Here is a 26,456-nt window from a genome sequence, read left to right on the forward strand (position 1 = left end):
ACGGACTTCGCCAAATCGACCTACGGTCTACAACAGGACATGTATTTGTAGGATTTAGAATAAATGTTTTGACGAGTTGCGGTATTGGGTATTTAAATACTTAAAAGTGATATATTTCACAAACACAAGCAAACTTTTGTTTGTTTTGTCCAGTTACACTCGTTCAGCTCAAAAATTATATATTTTTCCAAAAATTTAACATTTATATGCGATTTATTGGACAACAAGCAATACATAGCTGTATTTTTGAACACGTGACACAAATAGATTGAAAAGTGGCGCAAAAATTTTAAAAGTATGGCATTTAGTATCAAAATAAAAAATAATAATAAAAAGTGGCACACAAGTGGCATCGCCCAGCCAAAAGTCCAAAAAAGTATCAAATTTGATGCTAAAGTGGCACAACGGTAACGATGCTTTGTATTGTACATGGCACGTAAGGCTTGCTAGTTTTTTTTTTGCTTCTTGACTTCTTTGAAAAAAAGTTAAATAAGGGAAATTGCATGTAGATACCAATCCCAAAATATTCATACGCAATACATTATTTGCTTATTTTCCCATTCGCTTTATATGGATTTAATGAAATTGGTGCAAACCTAACTGAATTTGCTTTTCCACATTAATGTGTTAAAAAACATTTTTTTTAACTACAAATAATTTGGTTGATTTCATGGGAGAATTTGTTGATTTAATAAATTTCAAGATCCTTTTTTGAGAAAAAAAAGAAACTGCCGATAGAAAGGGCTGGTAAAAACACGCCTGAACATCTGAGAGGTCGATACATTAGCATTTATTTGTATTTCTGCGTATGTATGCGGGCAGTCATGGACATATGGGGCTCACACTGCAAGCAATATGCGCTGAGATTAAATAGGTCGTATACACTGACTAACTGACTAATTTCCGGATATAATCACTCCGTTAGCGATTTTTGACTGTAATGAATTTTTAGCTGAGATAGACACATAGGAAATATTGTAGAATTGCTGTGTTTATAATTCCGAATTATGATATTTCGAAAATCAATTTTTTACATTCCGTAATTGCAATATTTGAAATAGTGAGTTGAGATATTAAGGAAGGAAGAAATGTACCGTATTTTGTGGTGATAAACGTGAACACTGTACGAAGACCATAAATTTGGAAATTGAATAAGATCACTGATATACACAACTGAACCTGATCATATTTATTTATAATATAAACTTAATACACACATATTCGGATTTTGACAGAATTGTATCACTGGAACACGTTGGGATATTCTGTGTATGTAAAATTCCGCTATTCACGTATAGTGCTATTCGTAAATTCCCATGTATTGAAAGGGAAATTTGTACTCATTCGTTGAGCTTACGATTCACATTTTTATCTTCATAATTGTGACAAAATTGACCAAGAACTTCTTCATTTCGTTGAAAATTTGAACGTGCTCAGATTGATTAAAGAAAGAGATCCCGAGGGATTCTCTGAGCTACTTTCAGGTTTTTCGATTTGTATTGGTTAGAACTCGTAACGCAACGGAGAATGGCTCCGCAAAAAGGTATATTCTTTTCGGACCAAGTGGTCACTTTTTGTGCCAATTTTTCCGACATTCAAATTGAGGATCATACACCCTCAAGTCTCCAAGTCGAGCTTGAAACTGGAAACTGGAATAACATCCGAAGACCCGGACAGTACGTTCATCGAATCATGCAAAGTTTTCAGAATCTTGTATATCTTACAAAAACTGTAAGGCATCTATTCTCGATCTGATGCACTTTGAAAGATAAAAGCTTGAGAGGACTATTTCGAAAGAGGAACCCAGCATGAAAATGGCTGAAGAAAGTGGTTATTCTTTAAAGGTCCCTGTATGTGATACTAAATGTTTCAGTGGAGGTTATAGTAAATGGCCCAGCCTTAGGAACATGTTTACGGCCATCTATACAAAACATCCCAAGCTATCGCCGGCACAAAGCGAAGCGAACCAGATTGTGAGACAGTTCGCTCTCACTGATGATGACTTCAATTTAGCCTGGGAGGCTCTGTGTCAGCGGTATGGGAATCGCCGCATTCTCATCAATCATCAACTGAGAAAAATATTCGAGATTGACCATGTCACTTCAGAAAAGGGAAAAGGATTACGGCATCTTCTGTAGACAGTAGAGTGCTGTCTCGCTGTCTAAAGGACGTACAACATTTCGATAATAACGTGGGTTCCTTTCCTGTTTTATTTGGTCTCTTCCAGACCAAATAAAACAAGTAGGTCCTAGCTGGACGATTTCATATCGAAACGCTTGAGTATGCTGGAATCAATTTCACACATGAGGAGGCCTTCAAGTACTCCGTCATCGTCTAACAAGGCTCGAAATTTCCAATTTCCCGGAGTCAGGTAATTCTGGAAATCGTGATAATAATCCTAGACCCTCAAAGCCTGGAACTGTAAATAATCAACAAAAATCACATTATCAGACTGAGACCTACCATCTTGAAGCCGACTATGAAGATGAGGCTTCGATGTCAGTCGCCGCATATTCTACAACATGTCCAATTACACTATTCAGATTCAGGAGAATCAACTGTCTTGCCCACGGCATTTGTTGTATTGAGCACTTTGGTATATTGTTTACCATTCATAGATCAAGGATTTCAGGAGTCGTTTACATCCAACAGAATAATAAACAAACAAACGAAGAGATCCTTCACGAGGATTTCCGTTCTAGGGGGGCTGTTCTCGATAACTCCTCCAAAGTTTGTGTCATAACTTTGACGTCTGGTAGATCTGACGTTAAGCTACAGGCTTCAGTCATAGTTGTTTCGGGCCTGAATCAATTGATGCCAGGGGTTTCCACTCAGATTTCGGACTGGTCAAGTTTGAATCGACTCGAATTGGCGGATCCGAACTTTTTCAAACCGGGGCAGATAGATATGCTGTTAGGAGGCGACGTATTACCGTCGATTATTAAATCTGGTATCCGAAAAAACGTACTATGGCTTCGTCTAATGACTTACTCAACGAAGATATTCGGAGATTCTGGAAGTTCCTGTTACAAAAAATTTATCGGAAGATGATGCTTGGTGTGAGGAATATTATAAAAAGACCTCAAATCGTTTGCCGGATGGGGAATACGTGGTCCGGTTGCCCTTTCGACAGAATCTTAACGCTGAGATGGTCCTCGGATCTTAACGGCGTACTGCTATGGGACAGTATCTCAGAATGGAAAAGACGTTGAAAAGTTCTCCTAAACTAGCTTTGGAATACGCAAGAGTTCTAGAGGAATATTTAAAATTAGGCCATATGGAACCCACACGATCGACAGAAATCTCCAAAAACAATAAATTTTGTTCTTTTTATTTGCCACACCATGCGGTGGTTAGGCCGGAAAGTGCATCTACTAAAGTAAGAGTGGTTTTTAATGCCTCAAAGAAAACATCTATAGGAGTTTCCCTTAATGATATTTCAGACACTGGTCAAGCGGAATGATCGCTTCGGAATGATGAACGTAATCCTTCGCTGGATCTATTTAATGGGGACATCGAAAAAATTTATCGCCAAATATACGCTCATATAGAGGACGGGTCATTTCAAAAAATACTCTCAAACTGACGGAGTTCAAGATTTTTGCTTAAAAACTGTGACTTTTGGTGTAAACTGTGCACCTTACCTAGCGATTCGAACACTATAACAACTAATTGAGGATGATAAATCTACACACCCAACAGCTGCATCAATTCTTCAAAGTCAAATTTATGTTGATGACATACTTTCTGGGGGTCATACCATAATCGATGCACGATCATATATATTGGAACTTATTGATTTTTTGCAATATGCTGGATTTCCGTTAAAGAAATTGACCGCAAATCACTCAAAAATTCTCCAAAATTTGCAACCGGAGAAACTTCTGACTAAAGATTTTTTTCAATTTAAATAAAGGTTTCCGTTCGAATGCCATGACGGATCAATTCTTTAACAAATTTACTACGATCTCTGTTCCCTCCACTCCTATTACCAAACGAAAAATATTATCCATTGTAGCAAAGCTTTTCGATCCAGTGGGCTGGTTCGCTCCTATTATCGTTCTGGCGAAGATTCTAATGCAACAGCTCTGGATTGTTGGAACTGACTGGGATGAAGGGGTCAAACCACATTCCTTGGAAAAGTGGGAAACATTATATCGAACTTCTCCCAAACTGAAAACAATAAAGATCCTCGTTGTGTAAATTTCTCTAAGCAATCATTCATCGTCCTTTCTACTAGTTTCAAAAAGCAAGGTAGCTGCTCTGAAAACTATAAGCTTGCCCAAGTTTGAGTTATGGCGAGCTACATTATTGTCTAAACTTCTGAAATCTGTCTGCCAAAACTTACGCTTTACTGTTTCCGATACTTACCTGTGGTCAGATTCAACAATAACACTCGCATGGTTACAAAAGCCCCCTTTTCACTGGAAAACGTGTGTGGCAAACAAAGCTACTGAGATTCGAGAGAATGTTGGTAACATAAACTGAAGACATGTTCCAACGAAGGATAACCGCGTTGATATCGGAACGAGAAGATGTACAGCTTCGGAACTAGAAGGATACTCACCATGGTGGCATGAACCACAATGGTTAGTGGAATCTCCTGAGTCATGGCCAAGGCTAACTTCGTATAAGCAACCTACCCTTGAGAAAAAGAAAATCACCTGTCAAATAAAAGTGATGGCAGAAGATATACTGGAGCGAATTTCGTCCTTAGATCGAACATTGCATGTTGTTTGCTATATGTCATATATATATATATGTTTGCCATACAATTTATGGCGAAGTGTCTGAAAAGAAACACTTGTGAGATACGAAACGATTCCATTGCTCCCAAGAAATGCTGACTGCAAAATTGGGACCTATTCACTTGGCCCAGATCTCTCGTTTTACTTCTGAATACCAAACTTTGAAATCAGGGCAACCAATAAGCTCCAAAAGTAGACTTCTAACCCTGAATCCATATTTAGATGAAAATAAACTGCTAAGAGTTAATGGTCGGTTGGCTAATTCTGATTTCAGCTTCAATGAAAGATTTCCTATAATACTGCCGGACACTTCTTGCAAGCGTTTCATTGACTTTACGAATAAAATACATTATCCGTCTTAAAAGTGCTATTCGTCAGTGCGTCAAAAGCTGCAAAATATGCACTATTTACAAACCTAGAATACGGAACATAGAATAATGGCCGCTCTACCAGCCTAAGGGTGAACATTTTCATTCTCAAGTTTTTTTTTTGCCTGTTAGGGCGAAGATCATTAAATTTTCACAATTTTTGTTTGTTTCTCTTTCGAGACGAGCTGAATGATAGGAGATGCAAATGGAAAAGGAAAGCCAAATAAAGCAACACATCCCAACCACTATGGGACGCGTTTCGTCTTTGGTTGGAAGACTTTTCAACCGTATTAGGTGTGATGGCTTAAAGGGCCGTGCGTTGGTATGTTTTTTTGAATCGTATTAATAGCGGAAACGCATCTATGATACAATTACCACATTAACCAAGCTCGACAACCCTGCTTATTAGCTGTACTATTCCCAATGCATGTAGTTTTGTGTAATGACAGACATTCTTTCTGTGACAAATTGCTGTGACACAGATGCTTTTCTCTACACGTTTAATCGATTTGTTGGGCGACGGGGGTTTCCTAATTAAGTTTTTTTCCGAGAACGGAACTAAATTCGTTGGAGAGAGTAGATCGGAACTAACTTCGTTGGAGAGAGTAGATCGCTTATGAAGGAATACAAGGAATTTTTGAAGACAACTGAGAAATCCATTACGGAAAAGAATGGAATGCATGGGTTCTCTTGGCATTTCACTCCGCCTAACGCTTCTCACATGGGTGGTTTGTGAGAGACAGCTGTCAAAAGTATGAAGTCCCATCTACGAAAAGTTGCTTCCGGTTTTAAATTTACATACGAAGAGTTCTCTACGTTACTGGTGAGAATCGAAAGTGTACTCAACTCCCGACCGCTGTCCCCAATTAGCGAGGATCCGTCTGAACTGCTTCTCCTTACTCCTGGCCATTTACTTCAGGGCGCTGCATTAATGGCTATCCCGGAAGAATATTCAGACTGGCAATAATTATTGAATCGCTGGCAAAGACTTAAAAAACTTTGCAAATTCTGTTGCCAAAAGGTGGAAGAATAAATAAGTATGCGAGTTGCAGAGACGATATAAATGTAAATCCGCCCTGGTAAATTTGAAAAAGAACGATTTCGTCATTGTTAAAAATGGCAATCCAAATCCAAAGCTCAAGGTCAGGGACCCCAGGAACGCCTTCACTTCAGAGAAAGGATAAGCCACCTGTCAAAAACCACGTTTTTCTTTCAACATTTCTAGTAAGAATCCAAACACCCGATGGCCCAGCGAAAACGAGAATTCTGATGAATTCCAGTGAGGTTCAAACAATGATTTTACAAACCCTAGTCGAGCGACTGCATCTTCGCACAACCAGAAAAGATAACAAGGAGTACTGCAAATTGAATTTGGAATCATACAACGATCCTTTGGCAAAAATCCAGATCATAGCAATGGTCCAAAAAAGCTTCCGAGCTACTCTCCTTAAAGCAACCAACGAACCAAAGCTGCGAGTCATATACGACCTCATTACCGATCTAGCAGAACCGAACTTCCACAATCCGTGCAACCAAATACCAAGAATCTTGCGAGCTGGCTTTCTCAAGCATGTCTATACCACAGAGCACAATATTCGGCTGGACAATTTCTGGAGCTTGTCGCTACTAATTTTGCGTTCAGCAAGATTTTTTTATTAAATAAATTTAAAATGAAGTCTAATGAATTAATTACTGGAGATGGGCGATGGGTAAATACCCAAAAGGTATTTACCAGGTAAATTGGGTAAATATCCGGTTATTTACCCATTTATACCCAAAAAGATGGGTATTTATAATTTTGCAGATATCTTGGGTATAAAAACATTTTCCAAATAATTGTTGATAATTTCGTATTCTTTGTATATAACCCTGATCTTTTCATCTCATAAAATCGGATTTAAGTTATATATAGCCGCAATATAGACCGATTTCCAGACTTAAAGTCTTGCGGATATAAATTGGTAATTTTTCATCCGATTTGTATGAAATTTGGCACTGTGAGTTGTGGTAGACGCGGATATCGGACTATATTTGGATATAGCTGCCTTATAGACCGACCACCCGATCCCCCAAGCATTGGGTATTTACCCGATAGAAACCCATCTCTATTAATTGCGATACTTTATTGAATTGCCCTTACATATAGTTATGATTAATCCTAGATTTGCTTTTAGCCTGCAGTGCAGATAATCGATTTTATCAATTAGTACTATAAGCCTATTTCTTTCACTCCAACTTGCATCTAATTGCTGAAATGAACGCTGCTTTATACTTACTTAGCCTCATAGAATTCACTTGTGCAGCATCATTGACAGGAGGCGGTAAGCAGGAATTTCCCTAAAAAACTGTTCAAACACATCAAACTAAATCTGTGCCTTTGTTTCTTTTTCCTTTATTTTTATCTGAATACGGAATTGCTAATTGGAATTACATTTCTGGGATTCAAACATTTAACAATAAACAGTCCATTACAGAAACTATTCTCGAAAGTGTACACTTCCAGTCTGTGGTTGAAAGATTGGGATTACATTCCCTAAGTCTTCCAAGTATGGATTCAAGATCTAGGGGAATCCTTGGTTTCCAAGCATGCGCCATTGGTCGAGAAGGAATATTTGCCTTCTTGATTAAATCTAGTGCTGCACAGGGCCAGATCTCACCAATATTTTTTAAGCGCACCACGATACATTTTAATTGAGCGTTGATCCCCGAACGCAATTAGGCTGTATTGCCCTAGTTTGCCTTAGTTCTTTTAGGCATGGGTAGCCCTCCAGGTGACCGCAGACTTTTGGCTCACTGCGGTGCATTTTCGGAATCTAGACGTCTAGTCTTTGTAAGCTGTGCAGCGAATCCCGTGCCCAATTTTATTGAGTCTCACTCCCTGTTAGTGGGAGTGTTAGGATCATACGCACCAAACCTCTCAATAAACCCGAGAGCGTTCGCCTTCCACTATTCCAACCTCTTAAACAGCGTGTTGGTTTACCGGGAAAGGACGATGGCCTAGGCAAATTATAGGCGTGCAAAGCAACTGCTGACCAGTCGTCTGTCGGTCACTAGTCGAGGTTTCAGTAGCAGACAACATGCTACAGCCTGATACCACCACCGCATCTGTTGGGTCTTTGGAGTCTATTCTAAGCCTACGCCCGGGCTCTAGATCTGCCGCTTCACTGGAAAAAGACGCAGATCATCAACCGCCTAATGGATACTACTATCGTGGCTATCCTTGAGTGGCTTAAAATTTTCTTTCAAAAATGGTGACCTATTACGAGTTACAGAAGAATCCTAGTGGAGCGAAATAACAAAACGTCCGCTCCACTCAACGGTTCTGTTTGAACCGTTGTATATATAAAGTGCACACTTTTGTACGTTTTAGAACCTAAATAGAATAATTTCAAGAAAACCGCATAGTTGTCCAATATATACTGTCAAGGTGTAACTGAAAGCTTTTTCTAAATCAGTAAAGAATGTACCAAATAGTACCAATTACAGACTGTACTAGGTTTTCTTCCATTTCTGGTACAATCTGTTAACGAATATTCAATTTTTTCAAGATCACGATCATTCATTACCAAATTGTTTAATTCTATTTATCGCCCATCGCTGTGGACGAAGATAAGCTATTTCGCACTAGTTTGTCCATTTTGATACCAAAATGTACAATATTTGGAAAAACCATTTAGTCACCCATAATATATTTCTTAGTTGTACCTATATGCCAAATATCAGACCTCTAGCTCCATCTGCAAAGAAGGTACCAATTGGTACCAAAATGTACGAATTTTGGGAAAATCATTTATTCACCCATTATATATTTCTTAGTTGTACCTACATGCCAAATTTCAGAGCTACAACTCTATTCGAAAAGAAAGAACCAAATGCGGTACTAAACGTACGTTTTCTACCGTTTCGAGATCATTTCTCCACATTTTTTCCCAACCCCAATTTTATGCAACATAATCCCTTAAGCGGAATTTTACCTCACCGTTGCCCCTTTCAATGTTCACACACTTCGTACATTTTTGTAACCTAAATGTTCCATTTTCCAAAAATTTATATACTCATCCAATTTAGATTACCCTAGTGGGCCTAAGTAACAAAATCAAATTAAAATCAGAGCTCAAGCTCAATCCGTAAAAAAGGTACTAAATAGTACCAATTGCGGCACTAATCGTACTATTTCTCCCATTCCGGTACTATTTTAGAAATATTTTATTTTCTCGAGAGACTCTTTAATTTGAGCCCAATTATTCATTATTCTAGCCCTACCCGTTCGCCCTGGGCAGAAAGTGCCCATTTTCGTACTATCACCAAAGCCCGTCTTATTTCGCACCTACAACCCAAGACCTACATTCCTGCAAAATTTAATGATTCTAGCTTTAGCCGTTTGAGCTGGGCAGTGATCAGTCACTCAGTCAATTATGCGTCTCTTTTGTAAATGAAAAAAAAGTACTTATTTATATCGCCAGATTAAATAAGTGGGATCACTACACCGTATGTACCACGGGCCATATGAACGCAAGCCTTCTAGTCGCTTGGCGAGAGTGCTCGATATAAATCAATATTATTTAATTTCTTGCGAATAAATGGGATACAGATTAAAAATGTACTTACCTCTAATATATGTTCGACTTGATTTTCCCGATCAAGTTTACGTTCAGTTGTCATCAGCTCGCCTATAAAATTAAGAATATTTGAAATTTAATCGTACTAATCCATATATCAGTTCGTAGATTAAACTAGCATAACAATTCAAATGAATTTATACTCCCAGATATATATGTTTGCTGATATCAACAAACACTGTCCTTTGTGTTATGTTTTTAAGTGAACTTTAAAATTTTGAACTTACAAATGCTTTGTACTTTAAAGTTGGCAGCACTGACACACTTCCAAAATAATCAAATATCAAAAAAAAAAAAAAAAACTAAGGCATCTTAATTAAAAAAAAAATCTTTCTCGGAGTTCCCCTTTCAGTTATGCCATTGAAATTGAATGATAACACCATATGTCTTAATAAACGGCTGTAGGATGGGACATGTTGAGGAAGCCTTCAGGAGCTTCAAACCATTTAAGTCACCCGGACCTGATAGAATATTTCCGACGTTACTACATAAGGAGGCCAACTAACTGACCACTATTTTCACAGCGTGCCTAGGTCTTGCATATACTCCGAAAGCCTGGCAAAAGGCAAGGGTAGTCCGGCATGGGTGGTCTGGCATGGGTGGTCCGGCAAGGTAAGTTATGCGACCCCAAAGGCCTACAAACCCATAAGCCCTACGTTCTTTCTACTCATAACCATGGAACGTATTGTGGACACCATAATAATGAGTAGGTAATCAATCGAACTGCTCCATTACAAATAACATGCCTATGTCAAGGGAAGGTCGGTGGCGACTGCCCTGCACGACGTTGTACATAAAATATAAGAATCCTTCGATGCCAAGACGTTAACATTGGCGAATTGCCTTGAAATCAAGGGGGCGTTTAACAATGTGCGGACCGACACATTGATCCAATATTTAGGCCAGTACCGAATGGACCGGGTCCTTAGAGACTGCATAAACCATATGCTAAGAAACAGGTGGATAAATTGTGGGTCCCATGGCATAAATATAAGGTAGAAAGCGGCACAGGGCACGCCACAGGGGGCATTTTATCGCCACTCCTTTGGGTGACCATCATAAATGACCTATTACGGATGCTGACTGAGGAGGGATTTGAACCCGTCTGCTACGCAGACGATGTTATAATTCTTCTAAGGGGTCAGGATCCGAACGAGCTATGCAGAAGGGCCGAAAGGGTCTTGCATATGGATGGTATATGATTGGGCTAGACCCAGTGGTCTCAATGTTAACCCAGAGAAGACTAGAATATCGCCCTGATTACAGGAAAGTCCAAGATCGTATTTTATTGATCAACGGTTAGTTGAAAGTAAAATTTGACTGAATTATGCCACGATTTTTCAACACTTGGTTCCATGTTAGTAAGTCAGATTAGGTAAAGATAAGTATGTTTGTCTATTTTCGCCACTATCAAAACTGGTTTACCAACACTAGGGCACACCCAAATCATATGGAAGTAATGCCACGATTTAACTGTAAAATAATATTTCTTTCTTTTAAAGCTTTATTAGTTTTTCCACGTTTTATTGAACTATCCGACTCAAAAATGTTCCATTTTGACCCATCGCTAAGCCCAAAATTTTCTAAAAAGGATGTCGACAACCCTAAGGGTTGTGTAGCAAGCCCAAAAAAACTCTTTGTGTTTTGAAGTACAGTTTTTTGACGTGGTACACTGCAGACCCTATACTTCGGTGTATTTTGAAAAGTATGGGGATTTTAATTTTTTGTTGCTACATTCGTCCACATGTAACGTCAATATAAATGCCGAAATTTGGGGAATTTGGGACACTGTGACAAAAATTAAGCGTCCTTCTCTGGACGATAACAAATAAGGCCTTCCTGATTCCGGCATTATGACTGTTTATATAATTATTAAGACCCTCTGTACACATGGCACGACTTTTTTCCAATTCACGATATATTTTATATAGACATACAAATGTATTTTCACATTTACGAAGAAATTTCTGCACCTTGACATATTTTGAGCTATACCTTGCAACCATAAATTGACAATCCCATGGCAGCCGGTTGTACGTACCGGATTGACCCGATGGAATCCTCATCGGCAAGGGCTGTCGCCTCAGTGTACGAGTTCGTCATGGGAGAGGCACATCCCGGTGTGCCTTCTCCGTATGCTTCTGGTCCGTGCCGGGATTGAAAAGAACCCCGGACCCTGGTTCTGTTCGGTTTCCCAGAACCGCCTTCATCATCGGTCGGTGTCGGTGAGGTGTAACCGATGCTTGGAGTTGGTACATTTCCGTTCTTGCTCTGGCCTAACTTCGCTACGGGAGTATAGTCATACTGGCTATGTCGCTAGGTGCTGTGCGAACATAGCCAGCAGTGGGTCACAAGCGTCGCCGTCGTCGCCTTCGGCGTCCTCGTCGTCGGACTATGTGACCCCCCCGACCTCTCCCGTACGGCAATTTATGCAACGACAGCACCCTAGCCCTACTATTGCCAGGCCAGTGCCGGGAAGTGTATCGTTCTTGCAGTTAAACTGCAACGGACTGCGTGGCAAGATTGATGAGATCGTAGATTTTATGAGTCGGAAGAGCATATCGGTCGCAGCGATCCAGGAGACAAAGCTGACCAACAACTGCAGTTTGCACAGTTGTCACGGTTACAATGTGCTACGTAAGGATCGCTCAAGCAATGAAGGTGGGGGATTGGCCTTCGTTATACACCATTCCGTGCAGTATAGACCTATCTCGCCCGCGCTTGACGCTAGTGACCCCTACATGGAATGTATGGGGTAGCAGTCAGGTCTGGTACTGCCGAGATAGAGATATACAACGTGTATATACCGCCGGTTGGCAGTTGTGTCCCGATTAATGGCCAGGCCTACAGCCCCGACATAAGTGGGTTGCTATCTGGCCATAGTCGTCTGGTTCTGGGGGATTTTAATGCACATCACTCGTCATGGCATTCTCCCCTAGGTAACGACCAGCGTGGCATAGCTTTGGCAGAGCAGATAGATGGCTCCACGTTTTGCACGGTGAATGAGGATGCCCCCATTAGGATTACGAGGAGGTGCAGCAGCTCGCCAGACATCTCTATCGCATCCCCTGATCTCCTGAGTGACGTATCCTGGCAAGCCGTCATCTCTTTGGGGTCAGACCACCTCCCCATAATCCTCACCATCGACCGACCACCCGACTTCATAACCTCTGAGCGCCGGACGTTCATCAATTATAAGAAGGCCGATTTGACTGGCTTCAGAGAGTATACCAATCGCCGCTTCAATGAACTGCCACCCCCCTCTGATGTGCTTGTGGCCGAAAGGAAATTCCGAGACATCATCAACGCAGCAGCCGCTCGCAGTGGTACTCGCAGACGAGCGTGGGGGGATTCGTGCTATGGACCCTGCTAACCCCAGAATCAGCGAGCTGAATCTGGAAATAAACAGGGTAGTCAACGAACATAAGCGGAATTTGTGGCTGGAACACTTGGAGTAATGTAACTTAGGCACCGGTGCAGGCAAACTGTGGGCCACTGTTAAGTCTCTCTCGAACCACGGTAGACGGGACGACAGGACCTCAGTCACTTTTGGCGAGATAACCGTAACTGATCCGAAGAGATGCGCCAGGTTGTTCAACCGTCAATTTATTGTGCCTCATTCGCCTTATTCGTGGTCTCCGAGCCGATAAACAGCCATCACAATTTACCGTGGGCGAAGTTACGAATGTCATCCGTGCCGCCAAATCTTCCAAGGCGTTGGGCCCCGACGGAATCTCTACATTGATGCTGAAGAATCTGGATTTACCTGGAGTTGAGTACCTTACCACCTTTACCTGTCATTGAACACTCTTATAGTTCCCGATGTCAGGAAAATGGGCAGAGTGATCCCGCTACTGAAGCCTGGAAAAGACCCGAGTTTGGGGGAGTCGTACAGACCGATCTCCCTTCTCTCACCAGTGGCAAAGACGCTTCAGGCATTACTCCTCCCGAGCCTCGTAGGAGAATTTCCATTCGCCGAGCATTAACATGGATTTCGGAGACTGCACAGCACAACAACAGCTTTGCATGCCATCACCACACACATTTGCCGTGGCTTCAATCAACCCAGGCCATGTGATCGGACGGTCCTCGTGGCACTGGACCTGTCGAAGGCATTCGACACGGTCAGCCATGCCAAATTATTTGAGGACATCGCCAAAACGTCCCTCCAGCCAGGCCTGAAACGTTGGGTCGCGATTTATGTGTGGCCGCCAGTCATTTGTGGAATTTAAGGATAAGAAGTCGAAACACCGTAGAGTGAAACAGGGAGTTCCCCAAGGTGGGGTGATATCTCCGGCTCTGTTTAACCTCTACCTATCCTCCATCCCACCCCCTCCAGACGGCATAGAGATCGTATCATATGCGGACGATTGTAGGATCATGGCATCAGGCCCCCCACCCATTGATGACATCTGCGATAGGTTGAACGTCTACCTCAACGAGCTTGCCTCATATTTCGCTGCAAGAAATCTGAAGATATCCACCACCAAATCTTCAGCCACACTGTTCACTACAAATACGCGTGAGGTGAATACTGAGCTGACTGTGATGGTCGATGGAGAAATGATTCCGACCATCAAGTGTCCCAAAATACTTGGCGTCACATTTGACAGCTCCTACACTTTCTCCCCACATGCCACAGCAATCTGCAATAAAGTCAAAAGTAGAAACAAGGTCCTCAAGTCACTCGCTGGCAGCACTTGGGGTGCAGACAACGAAACCTTGTTGACCACGTACAAAGCAATTGGCCGGTCTGTGGTAAGTTATGCAGTGCCAGTGTGGTCACGTCAACTTTGTGACACGCAGTGGAATAATATTCAGATCTGTCAGAATGCCGCCCTCCGAACTGCGACGGGCTGTCTCCTCAGTTCTCATGTGGACCACCTCCATCAGGAGACAAAGATCCTACCAGTGCGAAGACATAACTACATGCTGTCTAAGCAATACCTTTTGGTATCATCATCTTGTGCATAGATACCCACCGCCCAGAAGCCTTAAGGTAGATCTACACGATCTAGAGCGTGAGGTCCAGCGCTACAAGAGAGAACCTCTAGATCAAGCGGCATATCAAGCGGGTCTGAACAACATTCATGCAGACACGGTAGCAGACGCGTTAATTGGCTACCGGGTGAATGTAGTCCTTGGAGAACGACCGCCACCCATTGCACCTGAAGAAATGGACCTGTCCCGGCAAACCAGAGTAGTTCTGGCTCAATTACGTTCCGGCAGATGCAGCCGCCTCGATTCCCACAGAGCTAGGATTGATGCCGACGTGCAAGATGTATGTCCCGATTGTAACCAGGGACCGCACGATACACGTCACCTGTTTAACTGCCCGGCCAGACCCACTCGACTCAGACCCAGATCCCTGCGGACGCACCCCATCTTAGTCGCGGAGTTCCTGGATCTCGACACTCAACAGAATCAAGCAGACGAAAGATAGAACACAATAAACTGCTACAACAACAACAACCATAAATTGAATTTACGAAGGAAACGTTTGGGATGGTCCTTAAATCCTCAAAAGTCCCGCAAAATAGCGATAACGTATAGAGATGTAGGGTTGTGTACGTAAACTTTTTTGATTTATTTTTCTAGCTTTTTTCTTTTTCATAAAAAAATATGTGAAGTGTAGATTTACGAATTGCCTAGATGAATATGTGGCTCAGGAAAATAGAAGGAGTCCTATAAAGAAATTCTACATCGTAAGCATTTGTAGCTGGTTTTTTGTCGAATCAACGAAGAGTACGCAAATTTATTTGGCAATAGACTCAAAAACGCCTAAACCCATTTTCTTGAAATTTGCACAGATTGTGGGTAGTGGTCTGGAAGGAACAATAGGCTATAAAATATTTTGATATCGGAAGGGGGGCGAACCCTCCGCATTACCCCAAAAGTACTACCCATAACAAAAGTAGACCGATCGGGACAATATGGGAGTCAAAAGAAAGTGTAAAAATGGGGTCCAAATAACTGGAGGGGGCCCAACCCCAAAACCACCAAAAATAGGCTTATTGGACAACATGAGACTCGAATTAAAGGTGTTTGAGGGTGGATTATGTATATGGTCAGGAAAGAGGAATAGGTTTTGTGATTTGTTGATATCTGAAGGGGGCGGACCCTCCCCCATTACCACAAAAACATCACCACCTTCAAAAGTAGACCGATAAGGACAATAGGGGTAGCAATTGAAAGGTATTGGAGAGTAGAATACGAATATGGTGTTAAAAAATAGGTTTAAGTACCCATCGGGTCGCCCAACCCCAAAACTCCCCCACACGACATATTAGAAGTACATATCAATATAGGACTCAAATGAAAGGTATTCGGGAGTAGACTACGAATATGACATAAAGAATAAGGTCGAAATAATTGGCGGTCGACGCACACCCCAAATGGGAATGTTACTCGATCAAAGCTAGATGAGACTCAAATGAAAGGTATTTGGGCGCAGAATGCGAATATAACATAAAACTTTGTGTCCAAGAATCTAGGTGGTGCTTTTTCTCATAAAATCGCCTTCAATAGGTTATTTGACCCATTAAACCAATGGGTAGTGATGGGCGATGGGTACCTAATACCTAAATCGTATTTACCCAGTAAACTAGGTAAATACCCGGGTATTTATCCATTTATACCCAAAACCTGGGTATTTGTAGTTTTGCAGATATCTTGGATATAAAAACATTCTCCAAAAAATGTTTGATGATTTCGTATTCTTTGCACATAAACTTCACCTTCTGATCTCATAAAATTTGGAATTTTGTTATACCATAGCCGTTATATAGGCCGAACTCGAGACTTAAAGTCTTGAGACAATAGATTGGTAATTTTTCATCCGATTTCGATGGAATTTGGTACTGGGAGTTCTGGTAGACCCCTACCCATTTCTGTGAAGTGTGGTCCAGATCGGACTATATTTGGATATAGCTACCCTATAGACCAACCGCCCGATCTACCGATATAGGGTATTAAGGCCATTAAAGATCCATTTATTATCCGAATTCGATGAAATTTAGCACAGTGTTTTCTGGTAGACCCCTACCCAAATGTATTTCAGATCGAACCTTTTTTGGATATAGCTCCCATATAGATCGATCTCCCGATATAGAGTGTTGAGTTTAGGGATGCAGAGGTCAAACCAAATTCCTTGGAAAAAGGAAACATTTATGTCAAAAGAAAATACGTGCTGCGCTTGTATCTACGTATTGTCAACATATCCATGCAATCATTCATGGTCCTTTCTACTAGTTTCAGAAGATTAGACATTACTGTCTTAACTTCTGAAATCTATCTGCCAAAACTTACGCTTTACTGTTTCCGATACTTACCTGTGATCAGATTCGACAATAACACTCGCATGGTTACAAAAGCCCCCTTCTCACAAACAAAGTTACTGAGATTCAAAAAAATTTTGGCAACGTAGGCTAAAAAATCCCGCTAATATAGGTACTCGGGGATGTACAGCTTCGGAACTAGAAGGAAACTCACTATGGGGGCATGGACCAGAATGGTTAGTGGAATCACCTGAGTCATGGCCAAAGCAAACTTCGTATAAGGAACCTTCCCTTAAGAAAAAGATCATCAAATACAAGGCATGGCTGAAGATATACTGGAACCATTTTCGTCCTTAGATCGAACATTGCATGTTGTGTGCTATATGTTAAATTTTATGCCGAAGTGCCTGAAAAGAAATACTTCTGAGATACGAAACGATGCCATTGCTCCCCAAAAAATGCTGACTGCAAAATTGGGACTTATTTACTTGGCCCAGATCTCTCGTTTTACTTCTGAATACCAAGCTTTGAAATCAGGGCAACCAATAAGCTCCAAAAGTAGACTTCTAACCCTGAATCCATATTTAGATGAAAATAAACTGCTAAGAGTTAATGGTCGGTTGGCTAATTCTGATTTGAGCTTCAATGAAAGATTTCCTATAATACTGCCGGACACTTCTTGCAAGCGTTTCATTGACTTTACGAATAATATACTTCTACACGCTGAGCACCAGATAATACTACGGGCAATTCGGCAGGAGTTTTACATTAACCGTCATCGTCAGAGGGTCAGAAGCTGCAAAATATGCACTGTTTACAAACATAAAATCCGGAATCAAAGAATGGCCGCTTTACCAGCGGAACGGTGCACTTTTTCTTTGCCCTTTACTCATACTGGTCTCGATTTCGAGGGCCCACTCGAGTTGAAGTAATCTAAACTCCGGAACGCCATGTCGCAGAAAAGTTACAACGACAACGGAACTAACTTTGTTGGAGAGAGTAAATCGCTTATGAAGGAATACAGAGAATTTTTGAAGGCAACTGAGAAATCCATTGCAGAGAAGTATTGAATGCATGAGTTTTCTTGGCATTTCACTCCGCCTCACGCTCCTCACATGGGTGGTTTGTGAGTGACAGCTGTCAAAAGTATGAAGTCCCATCTACGAAAAGTTGCTTCCGGTTTTAAATTTACATACGAAGAGTTCTCTACGTTACTGGTGAGAATCGAAAGTGTACTCAACTCCCGACCGCTGTCCCCAATTAGCGAGGATCCGTCTGAACTGCTTCTCCTTACTCCTGGCCCTTTACTTCAGGGCGCTGCATTAATGGCTATCCCGGAAGAATATTCAATGTACATGTGGCGGAAATCCGCAATGCAAATGTAAGGATCGACATTTCCTCAAACATTGTCCAACATTCCAAGTAATGTCTGTGGCAAGGAGACGAGAGGTAATCAGAGAAAAAGGATTTTGTTTTGTCTCTGTACCGCGCATACCCAGAATTGGTGCCCATCACGGAATAAGTGCATGGTATGTCAGCTCAACCACCATACGATGGTTCATGTGGACCAATCCTCAACTTCTAAAGCCGTTCATCAACATGTGCCCCACCAATCCTACCTACATTTGCTACCAAACCTACTCGCAAGATCGAAAAAAAAATGGCGGCTCAAGCAACAGTCGCAAACACAACTGCAATCAGCACCGTGCAGAATCCAAATCCAAAGCTCAAGGTCAGGAACCCCAGGAACGCCTTCACTTCAGAGAAAGGCTAAGCCACCTGTCAAAAACCACGTTTTTCTTCCAACATTTCTAGTAAGAATCCAAACACCCGATGGCCCAGCGAAAACGAGAATTTTGATGAATTCCAGTGAGGTTCAAACAATGATTCTACAAACCCTAGTCGAGCGACTGCATCTTCGCACAACCAGAAAGGATAACAAGAAGCACTGCACATTGAATTTGGAATCATATAACGATCTTCTAACAAAAATCCAGATCAGATGGTCCAAAAAACTTTCCGAACTACTCTCCCCAAAGCAACCAATGAACCAAAGCTGCAAGCCATATACGACCACATTATCGATCTAGCAGATCCGAACTTCCACAATCCGTGAAACGTTGAAACTGTGCTTATTTTTTATGTGTAATATTTGTTAAAGTTGTGAGAGAGCTGGTTAAAACATAAATTTGTGAAAACAATTTCATTTGGGGTTACTTTTATTCGACTGACAACAAAAACAGCTGACCTCTGTATGTTTTTGTCAGGAGGAATAGAGCACGCTCTAATCGAAAAAAATCACATGTGCTATTTTGAAAAGGATTTTCATATGTTGGTGTCGTTTGTATCACACGACATGTACAACTCAACATGTGATTAATTTGACATGTCATAAGACAACTACATGCCGTGTAATTGAGCCTTTAGCCTCATAGAATTTTGGTACATAGGTACACTATGGTAACCTAAATTGGGGGAGCAAATGAGTTTTTGGAAATTTGTACATTAAGGTACTAAAAAACTACCAAGTAAATTTAGGTACTAAATGACACGAAATTTGAACAGGGTGAATGGATAAAGCTAGAATTTTGAAATTTGGCTTAAAAGACATCTGTACAAAATAATACGAGTGAAAAGAAAACAAAATTTAAATACTGCTGGTAACAGAAGAAAACGTACGTTTAGTACCGCATTTGGTACCTTCTTTACAGATGGAGCTAGAGGTCTAAAATTTGACATGTATTTATAAATAGGATATATATGATATAGGTCATTTGACATATTCACAATTCGAACATTTTGGTATCGAAATTGGTACCATTTGGTACCTTCGTTGCAGATGGAGCCGGAGGTCTGAAACCTAAAGCTCTGAAAGTTGGGATACATGTACACCTTGACAGCATATAGTGGGCAACTGGAAGATGTTTTTGAAATTCCTACATTTTGGTACTAAAACCTACATTCTTTATAGATTGAGCTGGAGCTCTGAAAGTTTGGATACGATAATATATATGGGGTGACTAGAAGTTTCGAAATTCGTACATGTAGATACTTAAACGCACACAATGGTACATTTTTTACAAATTAAGCTTAAGCTCTAAAATTTGGGATACAGGTACACCTCAGCCGTGTATCTAGAAGTTTATATTTAAAATTTGCTCATTGGATACAGGTACACCTTGACAGTATATATAGGGCATTTATAAGATTTGTTCTGTAATAGTTCTCTCATTTTTTACATATCAAAATTTTGACACTTACAGATTGATAGTATATATTGGGTACTAAAACGTACAAATTTGTACATTCTTTGCTCATTGAGCTGCAGTTCTCAAATTTAGGATACAGTTACACTTTGACAGTACTTATCGGTATCGTACTTTCATTATTTTTGAATCGTACTTTGGATAGAGCTAAAGCTCTTAAAATTGGGATACAGTTACATCTTGACCATGTATATTAGTCGACTACAATCATTTTTTGATATTCGTGGATTTACGTACGCAAAATTGAGTAAAGCTACACTATTTCGTTTTCATAACATGGCATTTGAAATTTCTAGACTTTGACAATTTGCAGTCCACTGTAATGTCATCTCGACTACCAACCAAAGGAGAAGCGAAGCACACCGGGGTTAAGCTGACCTCTATATATGACTGACTGACTGATCATTGCCCAGTCCAGTTCATACTGCCAAGATGTACCTGTATGCCAAACTTCAGAGCTATGGCTCAGTCATTGTAAAAAGTACCATTTTGTACGTTTTAGAACCAAAATGTACTCATATAAAACAATCTTCTAGTCATCCGGTATATACTGCCAAGATGTACCTGTTTCCCAAATTTCAGAGCCTCATCTAGCGCCACCGACACAAGGCCAACATTCGAGCAACATTTCATGATTCTAGATTTAGCCGCTTCGCTTTTGATACCCCCTTTTTAGTGTAGGACTTTCGAAAACCTAAGTAGTCACTCATTTTATAAGACTTAGAAGTTTTGTAATAATTGCGTATAAAACTTCAGAAATTTGTTCCTTTCTGTTAAGAATGTACCAAGAATAACAAATATAAAATACATCGGAAAAATCATTAAGTCGACCAATGTATTTTGTCAAGGTATACATGAATTACAATTGTGTGCGTTATAGCTCAATTCGTAAAGAAAGTACCATTTCGTATGTTTTAGTACCTAAATGCACGAATAAAAAACAATTCTAACCGTCCAATATTACCGTTTTGTACATTTGATTACCAAAATGTACGAATAAAAAATATCTTCTAGTCGCCAATATATATTTTTAAGGTACCAATTACATCACAATTGGTACGTTTTCTTCCATATGTCGTATTTTTGCCAAGACTGCGAAAATGTTTGTAAAATTGCTTAAATCTAACTGACCCCGCTCGCTGTAGGCGAAGATAAGCTATTGCACACTTTTGCTAAATTTCAGACCTCTAGCTCTATCTGAAGAGGAAATACCAAATGGTACCAAACTGTACGAATTTTGAATAGATGATTTGGTTACCCAATATATATTTCCTTCTTATACCTACATGCCAAATTACAGACCGCTAGCTCCATTTGAATAGAAAGTAACAAATGTTACTAGTTTTGGTACCAAAATGTACAAATTTTGAATAAATCATTTAGTCACCCATCATATATTTCTTAGCTGTACCTAGATGCCAAATTTCAGAGATCTAGCTCCATCTGTAACGATAGTACCAAATGCTACCAATTGAGGTACTAAACGTACGTTTCTCCCGTTACTAGTACTATGTTTTAAATTTTTTCATTTTACCCTCATTATTTTGTAGAAGATGTCTTTTAACTCCGGTGGTACACACAAACCGGGAAGACCAAAAGCCCGATGGAAAGATCAAGTGGTTGTAGACACCTCGAAACTTGGTGTCAGAGATTTTAGAATGAGCGCAGAAGATCGAGGCGCTTGGAACGCTATTCTATGTTCGGCTAGTGGAACAAATATTCTGTCATAGCCAATTAAAGTAAAGTAAGTAAGTAAGTCTTTTAACTCACATTTCAAAATTCTTGCTCCATCCATCGGGCCTGTACAAAGTTCACCCATTTTGTACATTTTTGGTAATTTGTTTTACTACCTAAATGTACAAATTTCCAAAAACGCTTATAGTCACCAAATTAAGGTTGCCATGGTGTACCTAATTGAAAAAACTCAGAGCTCTTGCTCGATTAAAAAAGAAAGCACCAAATTACACCAATTGCTGTATTAAACTTTCGAGACGCTCTTTACTATGACCTAAATCATTGCGTACTTTTTGGTACTTTTTAGTACCTAAACGTTCCAATATCACCAAATCCCGTGCCTATGCAAAATTTTATGATTCTAGCTTTAGTCGTTTGGGCTGGGCTATGATCAGTCAGTCACGCGTCTCTTTTATATATATAGAGACTACCATACCCCCGCTGCGATTTGCTTCCCCTTTGGTTGGTATTCGAGATGACATTACACTGGACTGCAAATTGTCAAAGTCTACAAATTTCAAATTTACTTAAATTTTGCGTACCTATACCACGAATATCGAAACATTTTTTTAGTCGACTAATATACATAGTCAAGATGTAACTGTTTTCAAATTTAGAGAGCTATAGCTCAATCCCTAAAGAATGTACACTTTTCAATGTTTTAAACCCCAAAATTTACGAATTAAAAAAAAATATTCTAGTCGCCCAATATGTACAGCTAAGGTGTAACTATATCGCAATTTTGAGATTTTTTGCTCAATCCGCAGAGAAGATACCATTTTGTACGTTTTAGTACCTAAATGTACTTAGTCCAAAAAATCTTCTAGTCACCCGGTACATACTGCCATGATATACCTGTTTCCCAAATTGCAGAGCTGTAGCTCCAATTGCAAACAAATGTACGAACCTAAGTAAGAACATAATTTAGTACCTAAATGTACTAAAATGTACGTATATGTATATATATATATATAAATATATATATATATATATATATATATATAAAGGGTGATTTTTTTGAGGTTAGGATTTTCATGCATTAGTATTTGACAGATCACGTGAAATTTCAGACATGGTGTCAAAGAGAAAGATGCTCAGTATGCTTTGACATTTCATCATGAATAGACTTACTAACAAGCAACGCTTGCAAATCATTGAATTTTATTACCAAAATCAGTGTTCGGTTCGAAATGTGTTCATTCACCGTAACGTTGCGTCCAACAGCATCTTTGAAAAAATACGGTCCAATGATTCCACCAGCGTACAAACCATACCAAACAGCGCATTTTTCGGGATGCATGGGCAGTTCTTGAACGGCTTCTGGTTGCTCTTCACTCCAAATGTGGCAATTTTGCTTATTTACGTAGCCATTCAACCAGAAATGAGCCTCATCGCTGAACAAAATTTGTCAAAATTTGAACACATTTCGAACCGAACACTGATTTTGGTAATAAAATTCAATGATTTGCAAGCGTTGCTCGTTAGTAAGTCTATTCATGATGAAATGTCAAAGCATACTGAGCATCTTTCTCTTTGACACCATGTCTGAAATCCCACGTGATCTGTCAAATACTAATGCATGAAAATCCTAACCTCAAAAAAATCACCCTTTATATATATATATATATATATATATATATATATATATATATATATATATATATATATATATATATATATATATATATATATATATTTACCCGAGAAGGACAAATTAACCACCTAACATTTCTTTGTTGACTACAAAGCCGCCTTCGATACTCCTTTACGTTCAAAGGTATTTCAAGTCATGTCTGAGCTTTGTATCCGTGCAAAATTAATAAGACTCTGCAGGATGACACTTGCTGATACGCGTTCCTCAGTAAGAATAGGAAAGAATCTCTCCGAACTATTTAATACCAAACGAGGTTTCAGACAAGGAGATCTCTTTAATATCCTGTTGGAGAAGATTATACGAGATGCAGATATGAATAGATACGGCACACTATTCACAAGAGAACACATGCTACTCGCCTATGCCGACGACATCGACATCATAGGTCGGTCACCTGAAGTAGTAACTGCTACCTTGGAAAGAATCGAAAGAGAATCAGTGAAAATGGGTCTGGCAGTAAATGGAGATAAGACGAAATGGATGGTTTCAACTGCCAAAACGCCTTCTACAAAACTATGAGATAGATTTATCTACCTCGGCACCGCCGTAACCAAAACGAGTGACAGCAGTTTTAAGATTAAGCGAAGAATTATACTTTCAAACAGAAGATGTTGTAGTATGGATGTTGTTATGATGGATGGTTCTGAAGCATGGCTACTTGTGAAAGCAGATGAGGCAGTGCTTGGAGCATTTGAAAAAAAGATTCTTCGCAAAATATATGGACCAGTTCGCGATAATGGAGAATATAGGCGACATATGAACCACGAGCTGTATGACGACGATAGCATTGTTACACGCATCAAAATACAACGGCTGCGTTGGCTAGGTCATGTTGTCAGAATGGATGAAGAAGCTCCAGCAAAGAAGTCGTTTGAAGGCAAACACGGTGGTACACGCAAACCGGGAAGACCAAAAGCCCGATGGATAGATCAAGTGGTGGGAAACTTGGTGTCAGAGATTTTAGAATGAGTGCAGAAGATCGAGGCGCTTGGAACGCTATTCTACGTTCGGCTAGTTCTATTTTAGAAGTAACTACACAACTATAAAACACATATTTTTATTCCAATTTTTCGAAAACTTTTGTAAGAAACCTTTTTCTGGTCTAACACATTTATATTGCAAACCATGGACAAATCGATCAATGTTTCAGTGTAAGCCCCATATAACGTTCCATATCACATATAAAGATTTTTACATTGAGTTTAATGAAGTCTAGAAGACTTGAAAGAAATGAGAGTATCTTTTTTGAAAAATTTTGCAAATTTTTGACAACAAAAATATTTTTCATATTAAAAACGATGCCATTTTTAAACCGCTTAAAATATTGGCATGATTCCTTTTTTATTTTGTGCATATATATACTGCCATAAATTGTGAAAACGTGAAAAAAACAAAGTCAAAAGATATTTTCAAAATAAACAACTTATAACTCGTTAACGGTACACGATGGCATGATGGCATGCAAATCGATTCGGTACATCAAAAGTTATGGCCCCCAGAAGGTTGGAGAAGTCAAAAGTGGTCAACTTTGACACCCTGTATTAAAGATATAGACCCACAGCAGTAATTTCCTGAAAGCTTATGACCTCCTCCGAGAATGTTTAGATTATTTTGAAACGCTAAGATCAACAGATAAAAAGTTGTAGACTTATTTCCGTTTGGCCCACTGTGCGGCGGTATGTACACGTTGAATAGCTATGCTATCGTCGTGTAACTATGCTATCGTCGCCATACAGCTCGTGGTTCATACGTCGTCTATATTCTCAATTAACGCAAACTGGTCATCATATTATACGAAGAATCTTTCTCTCAAATACTTCAAGCACTGCTTGATCTGCTTTCACACATACCCATGCCTCTGAACCATATAAAAACACGGATATTATCAGTGCTTACTTAGTCCAAAGTAGCATCTGTTTGCCAGTATTATTCTTCGTTTTATCACAAAACTGGTACCATTCGTTTCGGTTACGGCGGTGCCGAGGTAGATAAAGTTACTGACTATGTCAAAGTTGTGGTTCCCAACTTTCTCAATTTTCTTTATCTGCTCGGTTGTACAAGGTGTTTTGGGAGTTGAAATCATCCATTTCGTCTTATCTCCATTTACTGCCAGACCCATTTTCACTGACTTTCTTTCATTTGTTTTAAAGACTGCATTTACTACTTCCGGTGACAGACCTATAATGTGTATGTCGCTGGCATAGGCGAGTAGCATGTGTTCTCTTGTGATTAGTGTGCCATATCTGAAATGACTCTAAACGTAATGGGGTATCGTACGGTATGAATCTTTCACACCGTACGCTTGAGAGTATCTTGTATACGATGGGGAGGAGACTTATTCCTCTGTAGTTGGTACATTCCATCTTCTCTCCTTCCTTGTGCACGGGACATAGTATGTCCCTTCTAGCCAGATTTCGCAGATAAGCTGATGCATACGCTATATCAGCGTGTTACCTCCGGTCTTAAATAGTTCAGCGGTTAACCCGTCGGCTCCTGCTGACTTGTTGTTCTTTAGTCAGGTCACTGCCACTTGGACCTCATTCTGACTAGGAGGTAAATATTATATACCATCATCATTGATTGGTTCTGCGGTATCCTCTTCGCCGCCAACGTCGGATCTAGCAGTTGTGTAAATGTTCAGTTGCCGGATTTCCTTCTTTGTCTCTGCAGGAGGATGTGCCTGCACCAAAGCCATTGGTTTGACGGTTAATTCTTTGGTAGAAAATCCTTCATTCTGACTCCTATACATTTCAATTCGCTCACACTCACGTCTTTCCATTTCCTTTTTCT

The 26,456-nt window shown here is 40.1% G+C and overlaps 1 protein-coding gene across 1 annotated transcript in view; it reads right to left on the reverse strand.

Annotated features, from left to right (window-relative positions):
- The window catches only part of LOC106089744 (fat-like cadherin-related tumor suppressor homolog), a 737,514-nt gene that overhangs the window by 632,472 nt on the left and 78,586 nt on the right, over positions 1-26,456 (reverse strand). Inside the window, exon 6 of the mRNA XM_059363292.1 lies at positions 9,725-9,786. Within this exon, the coding sequence (XP_059219275.1) occupies positions 9,725-9,786 (62 nt within the window). The remainder of the gene's footprint in view (positions 1-9,724; positions 9,787-26,456) is intronic.

This window comes from Stomoxys calcitrans, chromosome 1, assembly GCF_963082655.1.
Source record: "Stomoxys calcitrans chromosome 1, idStoCalc2.1, whole genome shotgun sequence".
Lineage (NCBI taxonomy): Eukaryota > Metazoa > Arthropoda > Insecta > Diptera > Muscidae > Stomoxys > Stomoxys calcitrans.